Source organism: Hemicordylus capensis, chromosome 14, assembly GCF_027244095.1.
Source record: "Hemicordylus capensis ecotype Gifberg chromosome 14, rHemCap1.1.pri, whole genome shotgun sequence".
In the NCBI taxonomy this organism is placed as follows: Eukaryota; Metazoa; Chordata; class Lepidosauria; order Squamata; family Cordylidae; genus Hemicordylus; species Hemicordylus capensis.
In genome coordinates this window covers 3,440,550-3,456,215 of record NC_069670.1, presented here as the reverse complement: position 1 = coordinate 3,456,215, position 15,666 = coordinate 3,440,550, and the positions used below count along the sequence as shown (strand labels likewise).

The 15,666-nt window shown below is 54.1% G+C and overlaps 1 protein-coding gene and 1 long non-coding RNA gene across 5 annotated transcripts in view; one reads left to right on the top strand and one right to left on the bottom strand.

Moving 5' to 3' along the window:
* The window catches only part of LOC128337527 (acyl-coenzyme A thioesterase THEM4-like), a 46,457-nt gene extending 36,511 nt beyond the window's left edge, over nt 1–9,946 (top strand). For all 4 annotated transcript variants that reach the window (XR_008312303.1, XR_008312304.1, XM_053278624.1 and 1 more), the window contains one exon: nt 5,304–9,946. Coding sequence is in view for 2 of the 4 variants with exons in the window: in XM_053278624.1 (XP_053134599.1) it covers nt 6,669–8,012 (1,344 nt within the window). In the remaining 2 variants the exon portion in view is untranslated. The remainder of the gene's footprint in view (nt 1–5,303) is intronic.
* Nucleotides 2,010–5,280, bottom strand: LOC128337532 (uncharacterized). Its single transcript, XR_008312305.1, has 2 exons — nt 4,696–5,280; nt 2,010–3,342 (listed from the first exon to the last, which is right to left on the bottom strand). It is a non-coding gene; the product is annotated as an uncharacterized LOC128337532 (long non-coding RNA).
* Nucleotides 9,947–15,666: the final 5,720 nt, after the last annotated feature.

Genomic DNA, 15,666 nt, shown 5'->3' with positions numbered 1-15,666 from the left:
CATGATAAGAGGCATGCCCTCTTCAGAAATGCAGATCTATCTCTGCAGGAGCTTTCTCTCTCTCTCCCCCCCCCCTCCCATTGGCTAGAAGAAAAACACGGAGCATGCCATGTGGTTCTTGTTTCAAAAGAAAACCCGAGAGAGAGCAAGCAGAGGGGAGGGGCTGCTTCCCTCAATGCCGCGAAAGGACTTCGAAGTGGCTTTGCTCAACGTTTCTCCCAAAGCCTGACGCCAAGTGCGAATAACTCCCAGGAGAGGGGGCATGATCTCATCTCTTGCCTGTGGGCTTCTCAGAGGCATCTGGTGGGCCACTGTGTGAAACAGGATGCTGGACTAGATGGGCATTCTTGGGCCTGATCCAGCAGGGCTGTTCTTATATTCTAATGTAAAGTGTTGGGGGCGGAGAAGGAGGGATTGAAATCTGGTGGAGAAAATCCTATAACTGGCCCTAGTGAATCATGAGACCTTTTCCAACAGAAGGGCAGATGCAATTTCCCCCAGAATAGCCCAGATTTGGCATCATTCTTGGAGAGAAGAATAGTCTCCCCACAGTGATAGTGGACTCCATTATGGTACTAACTTCGTACTAAATCTGGTTGAAAAAGAAAATCCGACTGCTGCCACCAGAGCCTTTTCCGACAGGTGGGTGGCTACCATTCCCACCCCCCACCCCCAGGTATAGCATCATTCCAGGGAGAAGTGGCATCCCTCCCCCCACATATGGGAAGGAATGGACTCCATTCTGGTCTTTCAAACAAATTTCTTGGCTGAATGTGTGCCCAGATGCACCCTCTTCCTTAATTCTACGTGTATATCTGACTGAGCCTAGATCTGAAGTTGGCCAACCCCCAGTTCTCCAGGGTCCAGAAAGGGGCACGGTCCCCAATAAATCAGGCCATTGGGAGCCTGTGGCACTAAAGATCGGGGGTCAGAAAATGTCGGCACGCTTCACCAGCCAAAAATTTGATTTATCAGATGGTTCCTCGAGCTGTGTTGGTACATTACTCGTCGGGATCTTCTCTTTCTCGTCAGGCATCATTTTTCACTCCTCAGGGGCAAGTAGGCAAGTGGATTTCCTGACCCTGCCAATGATGCTTGATGTAGAAATGAATCACAAATTTTTAAAAAACAGGCCCCAGTTTGAATGGCAGACCAATCCTCCAGACTCAGTGGGGCAGCCACTGCTCTTGGGTGTATTACTCAACTCCGACGCTTTCGGTGCCAAGAAAGGTCCTGCTGTACACTGTGTTTGGGGAGGGGAAAAGTTCTGACCTACATTTGCTTACCCAACGGCAACCAAGAACAAAGGCATGTAGAACTCTCTGTTTTCCCCGAAGGCCTCTGAAAGGTCACTATTTTCCAACACTGCCGTGTTTGGTTGGGAGATCCTACCTGCCCTCCCTTCTCCTGAGGTGCTGAAAGGGCGAGCTCAGCTTTCTGTTAGTGTAACAAATACTTTCACAAACTTTAAGTGGACCATGACAGTCATGCATCTTAAGTTGGGTTCTTAAATTTCCTGATTTTGAAATGTCCTTTGTTTCAAAATGAGAAGGAAGAGAGGACTCTCACTTTCTCTCCTCCCCGCTACTCCAGCGTGGGATGTCTTAGAAACCTAATGCTTATAATCCTCCAATTGCTCGATTTGCTGGGAACGTCAAGGGGTCTCCTTTGGAATAAAGAGAGAGTCTGAGAGCCAGCCCAGCTCTGTGTCTCCCCTGGGGCGCCATATGGAGAGGACAGAGAGTGGAGAAGACCAAGAACTAAAGAAAGGGATCGGAAAGGAATATAGATTTTGTGCCCAAAGCCTGCTAGAAGCTGAACAGAATCAAGACATTGCGTCTCCCTTGCTCAGCGGGCTTTAGAAAGAGGGTTGGTGTAGTGTAACACCGCAGAGTCTGAGCTATGAACACTGAAGGGGTGGGTTCAAATCTCACCACGCTATGAAGCCGAGGAACATCTACTCTTAGAGCTGGTGGCCTGGATACCAGAGAGAGCTGGCCACTAGGGTCCCTGGTTCAATCCAATCCAATCTTTATTACAGTCATTGACCAGAATACAAAGCAAAACTACATATAAAGAACAATAAACAACAACAATGATAAGTAATAATAATAATAAAAGAAAACAATATACAGGGCAAATTAATCAAAGCAAAAATATAAAACAGGTAATTCGAAACATAATATTGCTAAGAATCTGAACAGGGTGTACAGATTATATAGCAGCACCTAGCTACTGTATTGATAACATCTTCATCTGGACTGGATAGTCCTGGATAAAAATCGTCAGGGGTCCCTAGTTCAAATTTTCAGTCATGAGTGCTACTCTTGTACATGGAGGCTCCATTTAACAGTGGTGGCCAATTATTTATTTATCTATCTATCTATTTTATTTATTTATTTAACATATTTGTGTGCTGCCTCAAACGCAAGTCAATAGTTGCTAATAGACCTCTCCTCCTGGAAGGGTCAAGGAGGCTTTTAGCCCTTTGCGTCAGTTTCTGTCTTAATCCTGAGCCTCCCTCCCCAGCGGCTACTACTTGCTTTGGGGTAGGCATGCACATGAATTGATTGGGTGCGTCCATTAAGGACATGCCAAATCGATTTGACACATCCAGAACGGACGCGCCGAATCGATTTCGTGCGGCCCGCCGAATCATTTCGGCAGGGAATGAATCCTCACTAGTTCTCTTTTTCTTTTTCTTTGGGGGGAGGGGTGAGTTCTCCAGGCCCTGGAAAATGCAAGCAACTGCTTCATAGTGAGTGGTTCCCTCTGGAGGTTAAAGAATTAATCCTCTTAGCATCTCAAAGGTCCAGAGCAAACCTTGATCTCCAGCTGTCAACTCCGAAATGAATCACCACTCCTTTTTAACAGACAGTCCTGCATGCGTAGACCATCTTAAAAAATTTGAGAGTGTGGGTGTTGCAATGTAGCGTGCGTTGGTTTGGAGTGTCTGATTCCCCTCTCCCCTTGGCCGAATGTGAAAACTGGTTGCTCTTGAGCACTGCCAGTGATCTGTGATACGAGCAAATAATTGAATGAACAGAAATGAATTCATGCATGACTGAGCAATCGGGCGAGGGCCTTCAAAGGGCTGGTGGCGTGCCAGGCATTGAGCGAGTTCCGTTAGCATCCTCTTCCTAGTTAATAGGTTATGCTGATATCAGTCTCCCGAGCAAGTCTCCTGGAGTTTCTCGCCCACAAGGATGTTGTGCTACTCCGCGTTGCCGACACGTAACTGGGTCGGGCCAAAGTCACGGTCATGAGGGGGAGAATCGTCTTTGTTCACATCTAACGCAGGGAGTGGAATCCAGCTTCCGGAACGAAAGGAATCGGCCTTATCTGCAAAATGGCAGATGAAGTTCAGCGTAAATAAGCGCGAAATGATGCATCAGAACATACAGAGCTGCCTTATTTCGCGTCGGACCATCCCGTCCATCTAGCTCAGTCCTGTCTACCTTGACTGGTCGGGGCTTTTTGAGGTTTCCGGCAGCCCTCCCTAGAGATGCTGCCAGGGATTGAACCCGGGACCCTCCTGCCTGCAGAGCAGAAGCTACGGCTCCGTCCTCTCCCAATAAGATGCTTTATACCGAGTCAGACAATTGGTCCGTCTAGCTCAGGGATTCTCAACCGTTGGGTCCCCAGATGTTCTTGGACTTCAGCTCCCATAATCCCCAGCCCCGGAGGCCTTTGGTTGGGGATGATGGGAGTTGAAGTCCAATCACATCTGGGGACCCAATGCTGAGAATTCCTGGTAGCTCACTGTTGTCTACATAGACTGGCAACCAGGGATGTGCCCAAACTGCAGTTCGAAGCACGGTTCGAGCACTTTTACAGAAATTAGACAGGGAATTTCACCTTCCAGCTTCCTGCAAGTTCCCTTTCTAATTTCCATAAAAGTGCTCGAACCGTGCTTTTACGAACCGTGCTTCAGGCACATCCCTACCGGCAGCAGCTTCTCCAAGGTTGCAGGCAGGAGTCTCTCTCAGCCCAGTCTTGGAGATGCTGCCAGTGAGGGAACTTGGGACCTTCTGCTCTTCTCAGAGCGACTCCAACCCCTGAGGGGAATCTCTTCCAGGACTCACACATGTAGTCTCCCATTCAAATGCAAACCAGAGACCATTTTACGTTTTCTACCACAAGACCAGTTCTCCTCTCCCACAGAATCCATTGGGGCACAAGGGAGACGCTGCCCCCAGTATGAATGGGGATGGGGCCATATAGCTCAGTGGCAGAGCGACCACTTTGCATGCAGAAGGTCCCGGGTTCGATCCTCGGCAGCAGCTCCAGGTAAGGCTGGGAAAGACTCCTCTGAGCCTGAAACCTTGGAGAAGCGGCTGCCAGTCAGTAGACAATACTTAGCTAGATATACCAAGGGTCTGACTCGGTAGAAGGCACCTCCCTGTGTTCTGATTAGGGTTGCCAATGTTGCATTGGCTGAAATCAGGACACGGGGGGGCGGGCTACGGGCTACCTAGGGGCAGGGCTTATCTTGGTCCAGTTGGCAGCCGCCGGGCGTGCGTACCTGGTGGTGGTCACCACCACCAGGTGCTGGCTGGCTGCTGCAGCGTTGTTGGAGCGGGGACAGGGGCGAGAGCTCCACCTGCCTCCCAAACTATATGAAGTGTGGGGCTCGGGGCAGGTGTGCTGGAGGAGGAAGAGACTCGAAGATAAGGTGTCAAAAGAGCCCCTTACCCGGATCAACCTTTCTCCCAATTGAGTCAGATCGGGCTGATTTCAGACCTCTGCACATGCGCACACCAGAGGCAGCATGAAAAGTAAACAAAAAAGGTAAATAAAATAATGTCCAAAAGCGGGAGAAATTGAGTCCCGAACGGGATGAGCATTTCCCCCCCGCAGGAAGTCGGGACATCCCGCGCTGTGCGGAACAGTTGGCAACCCTCGTTCGGAGGCATCATTTGGCACTCATTTATGCTGAACCTCTCTTCTGCCATTTTGCTCCCTGTTCACCCTCTTGGGAGAGTTCTTTCTGGAGCTCTCGCTTGAGGGTTCACTCTCCTGAATAATGGGTTGTCATGGGCAGGCTTGGCCACTGACTCCACATCAGTCACAGAGATAAAATGTGACCCATGAGAGACTTTTCTACAGCTGGGCTGGACCCAGAGACCTTTTCACCCCACTGGGCCCAAAGAAAACTCAAGAGCAGCACGTCTGTCGCTTCTTTAAAAACAAACACAGCATTTATGTTTTTTACACTAAATTTTGAAGACAAATGACAATAAAATAAATAAATTCAAAAACAACAACAACTCATATTAATTTACTACCAACATCTCTTCCAGTTGGCCGAGCCTCATGCTCAGTTGCTGCAGCTGTCTGTTCATCACTGCAACATGCTGGAAGTGGGCGCGGAAGACCATGAGATCTTCTTGTCCTGCAAGGAAGGGAAACCAATGGGACAAAGGGGCTTCTTGCCACCCTACCAGGTGCGACCTTGACCTTCTGGACCCTGCCACTGTCCACACCCGGCACAGACTCCTCATTCTGGCCTCGAACCTACAACCCCCCATGGCTCTGCCCTCTGCCTCTGGACTGGCACCCCCAACCCGGCAACCCCCCCGAAGCAGGTCTCTTGCTCTCCACGAGGACTCCTCCCCTTCTCCCTCGCTGCCCCTTAGGCCTGGAGCTGCCACCCAGCCGGAATTGGACCCTTCCCCCTCCTTTCCTCCCAGTCCTGCCTCAAAATCCTTCCATTCTGTGGAGGAATAGATGATCCTTAATGCCTCGGCGGGAGATGGGCACCCAACTCCCATCTCCACCTCTTCCTTCCTCTCCCACCCTTCCTCTTCCTCCGCTCCCCCTCCCTCGCCGCACTGTAGACTGTGAGCCAGAGGTGGGGAAAGTTGACCTTCCATTTTGTTGTACTACAACTCCCATCATCCCTTGCCACATTCACAGTTTGCTTTTGGTCAAAGGAGTTCAGGGTGGGGGTCACCTTTTTTCAGATCCTCACAACCCCCCTGAGAGGTTGGTCAGGCTGTGGGACGAGGGACTGACCAGTCTCCCCTCGAGGGTCATGGCCAAATGGGGATTCGAACCCAGACCCCCTGGAGTTGTAATCAGGCATCTCCTTCCCGAGCTTGCTCCCTGCCTCGGCTCCCCTTCTGAGCCTCCACAGCAGGGCTGGTCAAATTTGGCTCTCCCGCAGACGTTGGCCCACAGCTCCCATAATCCCTGACCACTGTAGCTGGGGATTATGGGAGTTGTAGTCCTAAAACAGCTGGGGGGGGCAATGTTGAGCAGGCCTGCTCTAGAGTCTCTCCCTGTCGTCGCTGTCGTCTGGGCCCTCAGAGCTGCAAAAGGGCCATCGGGACGGAACGGGAAGAGGCCCCCGGGTGCTGCGCGAAGGAGACTTACGGTCCTCCACCTGCTTGTTCTGCAGTGCCATCAGGTTCGCCAGGTTCTCTTCCACATCGTGAATACCTCGAGGAGGGGAAGCGGAGGGATTCAGGGAGAGGCAGGAGGGGGAGAAGGAGCAGGTGGCGGAGAGGCAGGAGGGGGAGAGGGAGCGGGTGGCGGAGAGGCGGAGATATTCGGTGGAGGCCGAGGAGGAGGACCACACGAAGATGGGGCGAGGAGGCTGGAGGGACGAGGCCTCTGGATCGTGGCCTTGAGGGAGGTCTGCAAGAGAGGAGAAGCAGAAGGTGATGGCTGGCCCCAGAGTCTGGCTTGCTCCCTCTGAAAACCACCCCCCCATCGCCTGCCCTCCCTCCTCACCGGATAGGGTCCGGGGGGAAGCCAAGTCAATCTGGGGTGGGAAGCAAGAGCTTCTCCTGCCAACCCCCTGGAGCCCCTTCCTCCCCCCGCTGCCGGCTGCAGCCCTCACAACCCTCCTGCGGGGACATTTCCCCTTGCAGAGGAGAGAGGCGAGGGAGAGCGGGAGACCCCCGCCCCCAGAATGCTGTGCGGCCGCCTCTTGCTGCTGCTCACCTGCTTTAGCCGAGGAGTCCAGCCACCAGCCTGATCCGCCTCTGCGGAGAAACACGCGCAAATCCTTCCAGCAGCAGCAGCGCCGGCAGCCTCCTGCCCCGCCACTCCGGCTCGAAGCCGCCACGGAAGAAGGTCGGGGAAACGGCGGCTCTGAATCCGCCCAGGCAGGCTTGGCAGCCGCGCGCCTCGTGGGGCCGGCGATCTCGCTCTCACTCTTCTTTCTTCGCTCCTCCCCTCCGCTGCCTCTTCCTCCTCTCAGCTCCGCCTCCCAATGCGCAGGATTGGACCCTCCGGCCTTCCTCCTCCTCCTCCTCCTCCGGCCATGCTGCCTTCTCGTCCCCGCCCCCAAATCCACCCCGCCTCCCGGACCCAGCAGCATCCCCAGCTCCTCTCGCTCATTGGCTGAGCCATCAAGGCCGCGCACGCGCACACACACACACAGAGTCACACACCCCTCCCGCAAAGCCTGGCCTCCTCTCTGGGGGGAGATCTGCCCTTTAGGGGCTGGGTGGGGACTGTTAATAGGAATAGGGTCAGCGGGGCGCCAGTGTGGGTGCTGCAGCGGGGCGCGACCTCCCAGCCCTGCAGGCAGACGAGGAAGGAGCAGGGACAGAGTCGGAGGGTGGGGAGGCGGAGAAATCAGTGGGGAAAGTGTGTGTGTGTGTTGCAAACAGCCAGATGCGTTTTTTCATGGGCGGGCAGCACCTTTTCTGCCCCAAGCAGGAAAGATCCCTGGCTCCTCCAGGCTGCTTCTGAGGACCGGGAGAGAAGCTGGAGGAAGGGGAGAAATCCGTCTCCTTCCCTTTGCAGCGGCTGCGAATTCCCCGATGGGTCGCAAAGGGGCTGCCCCCTACCTCCTCCTCCGCATGCCGGCCTCCAGGGGAAAGGGAGGTCCAGGAGGGAGGTCAAGGGTTTCGACCTTTGCGGAGGCTGCTGCTGGGAGTTGGGCTTTGGGGTTGAGGGGAAAGGAGGAACCTCCTGAGCTGGCCGGACAAAGACACCCCCTGGCTCACCCCGATGCGCCACTCATGCTGGGCCTTGGACGTTGCGGCGGGGGGTGATGGGGCTTGTAGTCCAGCCACATCTGGGGACCCAGGTCTGCGGAGCCCTGCCACGTGTTAAACCCTCAAGACCTGCTGTCTGCCCGAGAACCCGTTTCTAATCAGCTTAAGAGCCACTGCTGTGAGAGTGGATACAGTTTCCCCCATTCTTGCTGTATTGCCGGCAACCTGGGAGAAGCCGCTGCCAGTCTGTGAAGACAATACTGAGCTAGATGGACCAGTGGTCTGACTCAGTATATGGCAGCTTCCTCTGTTCCTATGCTCCCCCTTTGTTGTCTTTTCGGTTCAAAAAAGAGAAAGGGATCTTTAGCCTTTCCTCATTGGGAAGGTGCTGCAGCTCCTCCTGGATCTCTTGGGATGCTTTTTTCTGGACATTTTTTCGTGCTCTATTATGTCTCCCCCCACCCCCCGCATGCCCTGTTTTTTGAGATGGGACCATCAGAACGGGATTTGTGCACAGGGAAGGATTCAGGCATGGGATTCTGCCCAGACAGACCCTTCATTCTGGAATGGGATGGAGATGCTCAGGATCATCCATTTCTCTGTCCTTCCTCTCCTCGTGTGGTCCAGAGCACCATGTGGGTGCAGTTTGGAAGGCAGGCAGAGAAGGTCCATCGGGCTCAGCATTGTCGGCTGCTGCACAACTGAAGCCTTCTTGTTGGGTTTGGACTACAACTCCCAGCATCCCCAGACACATAAGCCAATAGTCAGGGATGATGGGAGTTGCAGGCCAACCTCCGCAGGTCTTAAGCCGGAAGAGGCCAGAAGGACCCCTTAAAACCCAAACTGGATCCCCAAAGGAGAGGGATGGGTCAGAGACGATGGAGAGCAAGATTGGAGCTGCTTCAAGGTGCTCCTACCGACCGGTAGTATTTCCAGTGCTCCCACCCATGTCTTAGAGGCAATTGGATTCCAAGCTGCACAGACAGAAAGAGAGGTTTCCCCTTCCAGTGCCCATACTGCAACCTTAGATTAGAGGGGTCCTTCTTTAAATTTTTCGGACATGGCATTATTGCCTATCTGGTCCTGAGAAGAAAACCTGGCTGTGCTTAAGGCAGTCACAGTTCGTGAAGAAACTTGTGTAGTCCATCAGCTTGCAAGCAAACGTTCTGTGAGCTTAGTAAAGCTATTGAGAAACAGCTTTGGAAATTAAAGGTCCCATGCCCTTGTGAAAATCAGAAACAGGTTGAAATCATGCTCTCCCCCCCCCCCCCCCGACTTTTGTTTGTGGGTTTGTTTGCATAGGAGATCAGGAAATGTCTGGATTCCCTCTGTTATTCTCCGTGGTGCATTGGATGGAGGAAAGGCTTTGTCTGCAATGGGTTTGGACTCACTTGATACATTGAGCTGTTTTGCAAATTCAAAGCTGCATCTGACAGATTCCTGTATGTGCAAGTGAGGAACTGATGTCGTGTAGGAAGCAGGAAAGGGAGTCTTTTATGAGCCCGCGGGACCTGAGTTCCAGTCCTGCTTTGCTTCCTTTGTGGGTTGTGTGGTGGGTAACACTCATCATTCCATACCACCCAACGGACTTTAGTGTCCCTAGGACCCACCCATGCTGGACAATGGGGTGATCTGAGTTCCCCATAGGCGAATCGTGAGACTCCCCTCTGGATTTTTGATTTGTCGAACTGGCTAGCCATGGCCGGCCAGCTTGACAACTGATTCCAATTTTTGTGATTTGATTTAAGGTTGAATCAAATTGTGAAAATGGACTCATGCACAACTGTCCTGTCTTGGCCCTGAGTGCATCTCCCAAGAGAGATGTTTCTGCAGCTGGGCTGGACCCAGAGACCTTTTCACCCCACTGTGCCCAAAGAAAACTCAAGAGCAGCCTATCTTTCTCTTCTTGAAAAACAAACACAGAGCTTTATGTTTTTGCACTAAATTTGGTAAACAAATGACAATAAAATAAATAAATTCATAAACAACAACAACAAATCTTATTAATTTTCTACCAACATGGCTTCCAGTTGGCCGAGCCTGGTGCTGAGTTGCTGCAGCTGCCTTCTCATCATCACTACATGCTGAAGGTTTGCGCTGAAGATCATGAGATCTTCTTGTCCTGCAAGGAAAGGAAACCAATGGGACAAAGGGGCTTCTTGCCACCCTACCAGGTGCGACCTTGACCTTCTGGACCCTGCCCCTGTCCACACCCGGCACAGACTCCTCATTCTGGCCTCGAACCTACAACCCCCCATGGCTCTGCCCTCTGCCTCTGGGCTTGACCCCCTCCTGGTGACACTGGCACCCCCAACCCGGCAAAACCCCCCCCGAATCAGGTCTCTTGCTCTCTACGAGGACTCCTCCCCTTCTCCCTCGCTGCCCCTTAGGCCTGGAGCTGCCACCCAGCCGGAATTGGACCCTTCCCCCTCCTTTCCTCCCAGTCCTGCCTCAAAATCCTTCCATTCTGTGGAGGAATAGATGATCCTTAATGCCTCGGCGGGAGATGGGCACCCAACTCCCATCTCCACCTCTTCCTTCCTCCCCCACCCTTCCTCTTCCTCCGCTCCCCCTCCCTCGCCGCACTGTAGACTGTGAGCCAAAGGTGGGGAAAGTTGACCTTCCATTTGTTGAACTACAACTCCCATCACCCCCTGCCACATTCACAGTTTGCTTTTGGTCAAAGGAGTTCAGGGTGGGAGTCACCTTTTTTCAGATCCTCACAACCACCCTGAGAGGTTGGTCAGGCTGTGGGACGAGGGACTGACCAGTCTCCCCTCGAGGGTCATGGCCAAATGGGGATTCGAACCCAGACCCCCTGGAGTTGCAATCAGGCATCTCCTTCCCGTGCTTGCTCCCTGCCTCGGCTCCCCTTCTGAGCCTCCACAGCAGGGCTGGTCAAATTTGGCTCTCCCGCAGACGTTGGCCCACAGCTCCCATAATCCCTGACCACTGTAGCTGGGGATTATGGGAGTTGTAGTCCTAAAACAGCTGGGGGGGCAATGTTGAGCAGGCCTGCTCTAGAGTCTCTCCCTGTCGTCGCTGTCGTCTGGGCCCTCAGAGCTGCAAAAGGGCCATCGGGACGGGACGGGAAGAGGCCCCCGGGTGCTGCGCAAAGGAGACTTACGGTCCTCCACCTGCTTGTTCTGCAGTGCCATGAGGTTCGCCAGGTTCTCTTCCACATTGTGAATACCTCGAGCAGGGGAAGCGGAGGGATTCAGGGAGAGGCAGGAGGGGGAGAAGGAGCAGGTGGCAGAGAGGCAGGAGGGGGAGAGGGAGCGGGTGGCGGAGAGGTGGAGATATTCAGTGGAGGCCGAGGAGGAGGACCACACGAAGATGGGGCGAGGAGGCTGGAGGGACGAGGCCTCTGGATCGTGGCCTTGAGGGAGGTCTGCAAGAGAGGAGCAGAAGAAGGTGATGGTTGGCCCCAGAGTCTGGCTTGCTCCCACTGTAACCCCCCCCCCGCCATTGCCTGCCCTCCCTCCTCACCCCTGCAAGGAGCTGCCGCTGGACCAGTGGAGCTCAGTCAGCCGGGAGGCGGAGAGGAGGACCCAGCAACGCCTCCAGGTTCCCGGGCAGGGTCCGGGTGCAGGCCGAGGGGCTAGGCCAGGGATGGGGAACCTTGGCACTCCAGCTGTTTTTGAACTACAACTCCCACCATCCCCAGCCACAATTATCCAGCCACAGCTGGAGTGCCAAGGTTCCCCATCCCTGGGCTAGGAGATGCCCGAACACTTACCCTCTTGCAGAGCCCCCCTGCTGGTGGAGGGACCTGGGCAGGCATCCAACACGGTGGCTCCGGTGTCCTCCAGGGGCTCCACCGGGCTGGGATGGGAGAGGGCTGGGGGCGCAGTCTCTGGGGTGGGGAGAAGGGGGAGGGAGGGGGAGACTGGGGTGGGGAGGGAGGGGGGGCTTGGCTGGGGTGGTAGGGAGAGGGGTGGGGAGGTGGGGGAAGGAGCAGAGGGAACGGGGCTGGGGATCTCAGGATCTCCTGCAAGAGAGGGAAGGAAGCAGGGATCAGGAGACGGAGGAAGACCCGGGGCCCTGATGGCCAAGGCCTCCGCTTTCCACTTGCCGAGTGAGGATGTTCTTTGGGTGGGCCAGTGACAGAAACAAATGGGGGAGGCTGGATCGAGGCTCTCTCTGCCACGATGCCCACATAACGCAGCTGCCATATGGAGCCTGAGGCTTTGCCTCCCTGGGCCAAGCTCTGACCGGCATCCACTCCAAAGCAAAGGTCTCTTCCTAGAACAAGGAAGTGTGGCTAGGACTTGAAGGCCATGGCCCTCCTCCCTCCCTAGGTGGCTGGCAGAGGCCCCCCTGAAAAGGCTGTGGGCTCCGTCAGGTGCCTAGGAGGCCGGTGGCCTGTCCAGCTCCTGCCACTCATCCGTCAGACGACCTTCTTCTTCCCATCGGGCTTCTTTGCACAGAACAAGAGATCCTCAAGGGGAGCTGCTTTCGAGAAGCCCTGAGAAGGACCCCTCCCCACGCTGGTCATCCACTCACCAGTCTGTTCCTTCTCCTGATCTTCAGGAAGCCTGCAGAGGAGAGCGGAGACGTATTCTCAGTCAGTATCCCAGGGCCTGGGGGGTTTCCCAGTCAGGCCAGGGGGTGCACATGTCCCCCTCTCCTCCTGCCTCAGATGCATCCGACCAGCAGTCCTTCTAGGTGGCCCTGCTCATTTTGGATGCGTCCAGAGTTGGGAATTTGCTGGGGTTAGGAACGGACTGCATCAGGGGTACTTTTTGGCCCTGAGGACTGACCCATCCCTCTCCAGAAGAGTTTTCCAAATCAGGTTTCGTTTGGGACGTGTGTGGTTTTTTTTTGCAAAATAAGACAAGAAGCCAGTTTTGCTGGGACCAAATTCAGATTTGCTAGCATCATATCCATCGGCCTGTGTTTGGCCTCCTGAAGGTAGCCGGGCTCACCCAGTTGGGGACATGGGTGCCACACCTCCTGGGTTGGGGTCCTGCCTGAACCCCACCCACGCTTGAGGGGGACCCCCTCCTGATCCAGAAACATCCAGAAGGGAAAGAAGAACCACTTACTTGACAACTTCTTCCTGCTGGGACCTGGAAGAAGAAGAAGGAAGAAGCAGGCTTAGGCACGATTCTTGGCAAGAGGATGGGTGGGTTTCATGGGCAGCTGGAGATGACAGCTTCAAAGGGAGGGCCAAGGGTTTCCCCACAACCACCCCCTTAGTGGTCTCCCATAGTTCCTGGGCACTCCTCGTGGTTCATGAGTCTAGGGCCTGCAAGCCCAGGAAGTACTGTGGAAACCACCCCACGAGGCGACCCTTGAGGGTTCCTGCATTTCAAGGAGAAGCTGCTTGGGTTCCATGCTGGAGGTGAAATGAAGAACAGAAGAGCAGCCCTGCTGGATCAGGCCCATGGAGGCCCATCTAGCCCAGCATCCTATTTCACACAGTGGCCCACCTGATGCCTCTGGGAAGCCCACAGGCAGGGGGTGAGAGCTTGTCCTCTCTCCTGCTGTTGCTCCCCCGCAACTGGGATTGAGAGGCATCCAACCCAGAGAGGGTAAAACCAAGGAAGGACAGCTTTCAAAACCAGTCCCAGGCAGCCCTTGGGTTGGGTCCCACCCCTGCCCCACCGCCAGGCCAGACTGTACCTGAAGCAGGCGAAGCAGCCACCCATTTCGGCAAAGAAAACCAGACAGCAAAACCAACTAACTGCCGCTGGACGACCAGGATGGCCAATGAGCCTCCTCTGGCAGAATCCCTGCAGAATTCCGTTAACTGCTGTGAGGTCAATAGATCCACTAATGGCCACGCTGGCTTGTTGAGGTTTGAAATCCCGCCTTGGGATGCAGCTCCCAGTCCCCAAGCACCAGGGCAGGGTCAGCCCTTTCTGCCCTCCCTGCTCCCCACATGGTTTCCCCCTCTAATCACACACCCTGCAGCCCCTTGCTTAGGAATGCCTCTACAGTAAGGAAGCCCTCTTTCACATCTGGAGGCCATTCACACCACCCAAATCTGGGTCAGGCAAATGTCCTGCCCAGCTTTGGGAGCTGGGTGTGCTCTCCCTTTCCAAGCTGGTTTTGTGTTTGCAATGGTTGTGTTGGGTCTTCACGGTCAAATGTTGAGGATTCCTCTAGCCTCAAAAGAGTGAGTTCTTTTTCCTGGGAGGTTGAACTTAAAAGTTCAGCTTTTTTGTTGTGTGTGTTTCTCTGCTTAATGTTTTGTCTTCACAAGACCCAAATGTCATGAAAGGAGACTGAGCAGCCCAGAATGCCACTGCAAGGGGCCAGAAATCAAGGGCTTCCTTGGAACAAGGGGTCCTGAGGAGGGACAACCACCCTTCTTTGCAAGGCTTAGGCTGTATTCAAGTAAGGCTGAGGCACCAGAGTCCTTTCAGACAAAAGAGAAGGGGGGCCAAGCTGAGGGCCGCCAGCCATTGTGGGACTACAGCTCCCATCATCCACCCCAACTGCAATATGGAATAAAAGGAGTGGCTTCTCCAAGGTTGAAGGCAGAAGATACAGGGAGAGAACTTGGGTTCTTCTGCTCTCCCCAGAGTGGCCAAATCCCCCAAGGGGAAGATCTTGCAGTGCTCACACATGGGGGAGATCTCCCCTTTAGGGGGTGGGTGGGGACTGTTAATAGGAATAGGGTCAGCGGGGCGCAAGTGTGGGTGCTGCAGGCTGGCGACTTCCCAGCCCTGCAGGCAGACGAGGAAGGAGCAGGGACAGAGGCGGGGGGGGGGCGGAGAAATCAGTGGGGAAAGTGTGTGTGTATGTGTGTGTGTTGCAAACAGCAAGATGCATTTTTCCCGGGCGGGCAGCGCCTTTTCTGCCCCAAGCAGGAAAGAACTCTGGCTCCTCCGGGCTGTTTCTGAGGACCGGGAGAGAAGCTGGAGGAAGGGGAGAAATCCGTCTCCTTCCCTTTGCAGCGGCAGCTAATTCCTCGATGGAAGGGGTCGCAAGGGCTGTACGCCCCCCTTCCTCCTCCTCCGCAATCCGGCCTCCAGGGGAAAGGGAGGTCCAGGAGGGAGGTCAGCGGGTCCCACCTTTGCAGAGGCTGCTGGTGCTGCTGGGAGCTGGGCATTTGCGTCTAGAGAAAAAGGAAGAACCTTCTGAGCTGGCCGCACAAAGACACACGCTTGCTCACCCAGACACTCCACTCATGCTGGGGTCCAGTGTGGAATGTGCAGAAAAGCTGAATAAAGGCCTCCCCCCACACACACACACACACTTGTTTTAATTTATTTATTTAAAAGGGCCTTTCCGGGTTATTTTCGTATTTGGGCAGATTCATACAAGAGCTGGCCATGCACCGTTAGTCAGAAATGAGGACTGCCCCAAAGATACAGTCAAAGATTTTTAGATTGTGAGCCCTTTGGGGACAGGAGACCATCTTATTTATGTATTATTTATTTTTCTGTGTACTTTGGTTGAAGAGCGGTCTATAAATATTTGTTGTAGGCGTATATACCCAGTAGGCAGGCTCTGTGGCAGACCAGATATCTGAGCCTGTCTGGAGATGATCGCTCTTAGTGGTGCTTTCTTCCTTGCAAATAAGTGGTAGTTTTTGTTCATGAAATCGAAACTTATCCCATACATCCTTCTATATTTCAACAAGGCGAGGAGAGCTGGGCTTGTGGTAGTGAGCATGACTTGTCCCCTTTGCTAAGCAGAGTCCACCCTGGTTTGCATGTGAATGGGAGACTAGAAGTGTCTCATTGTAATCGCTGTA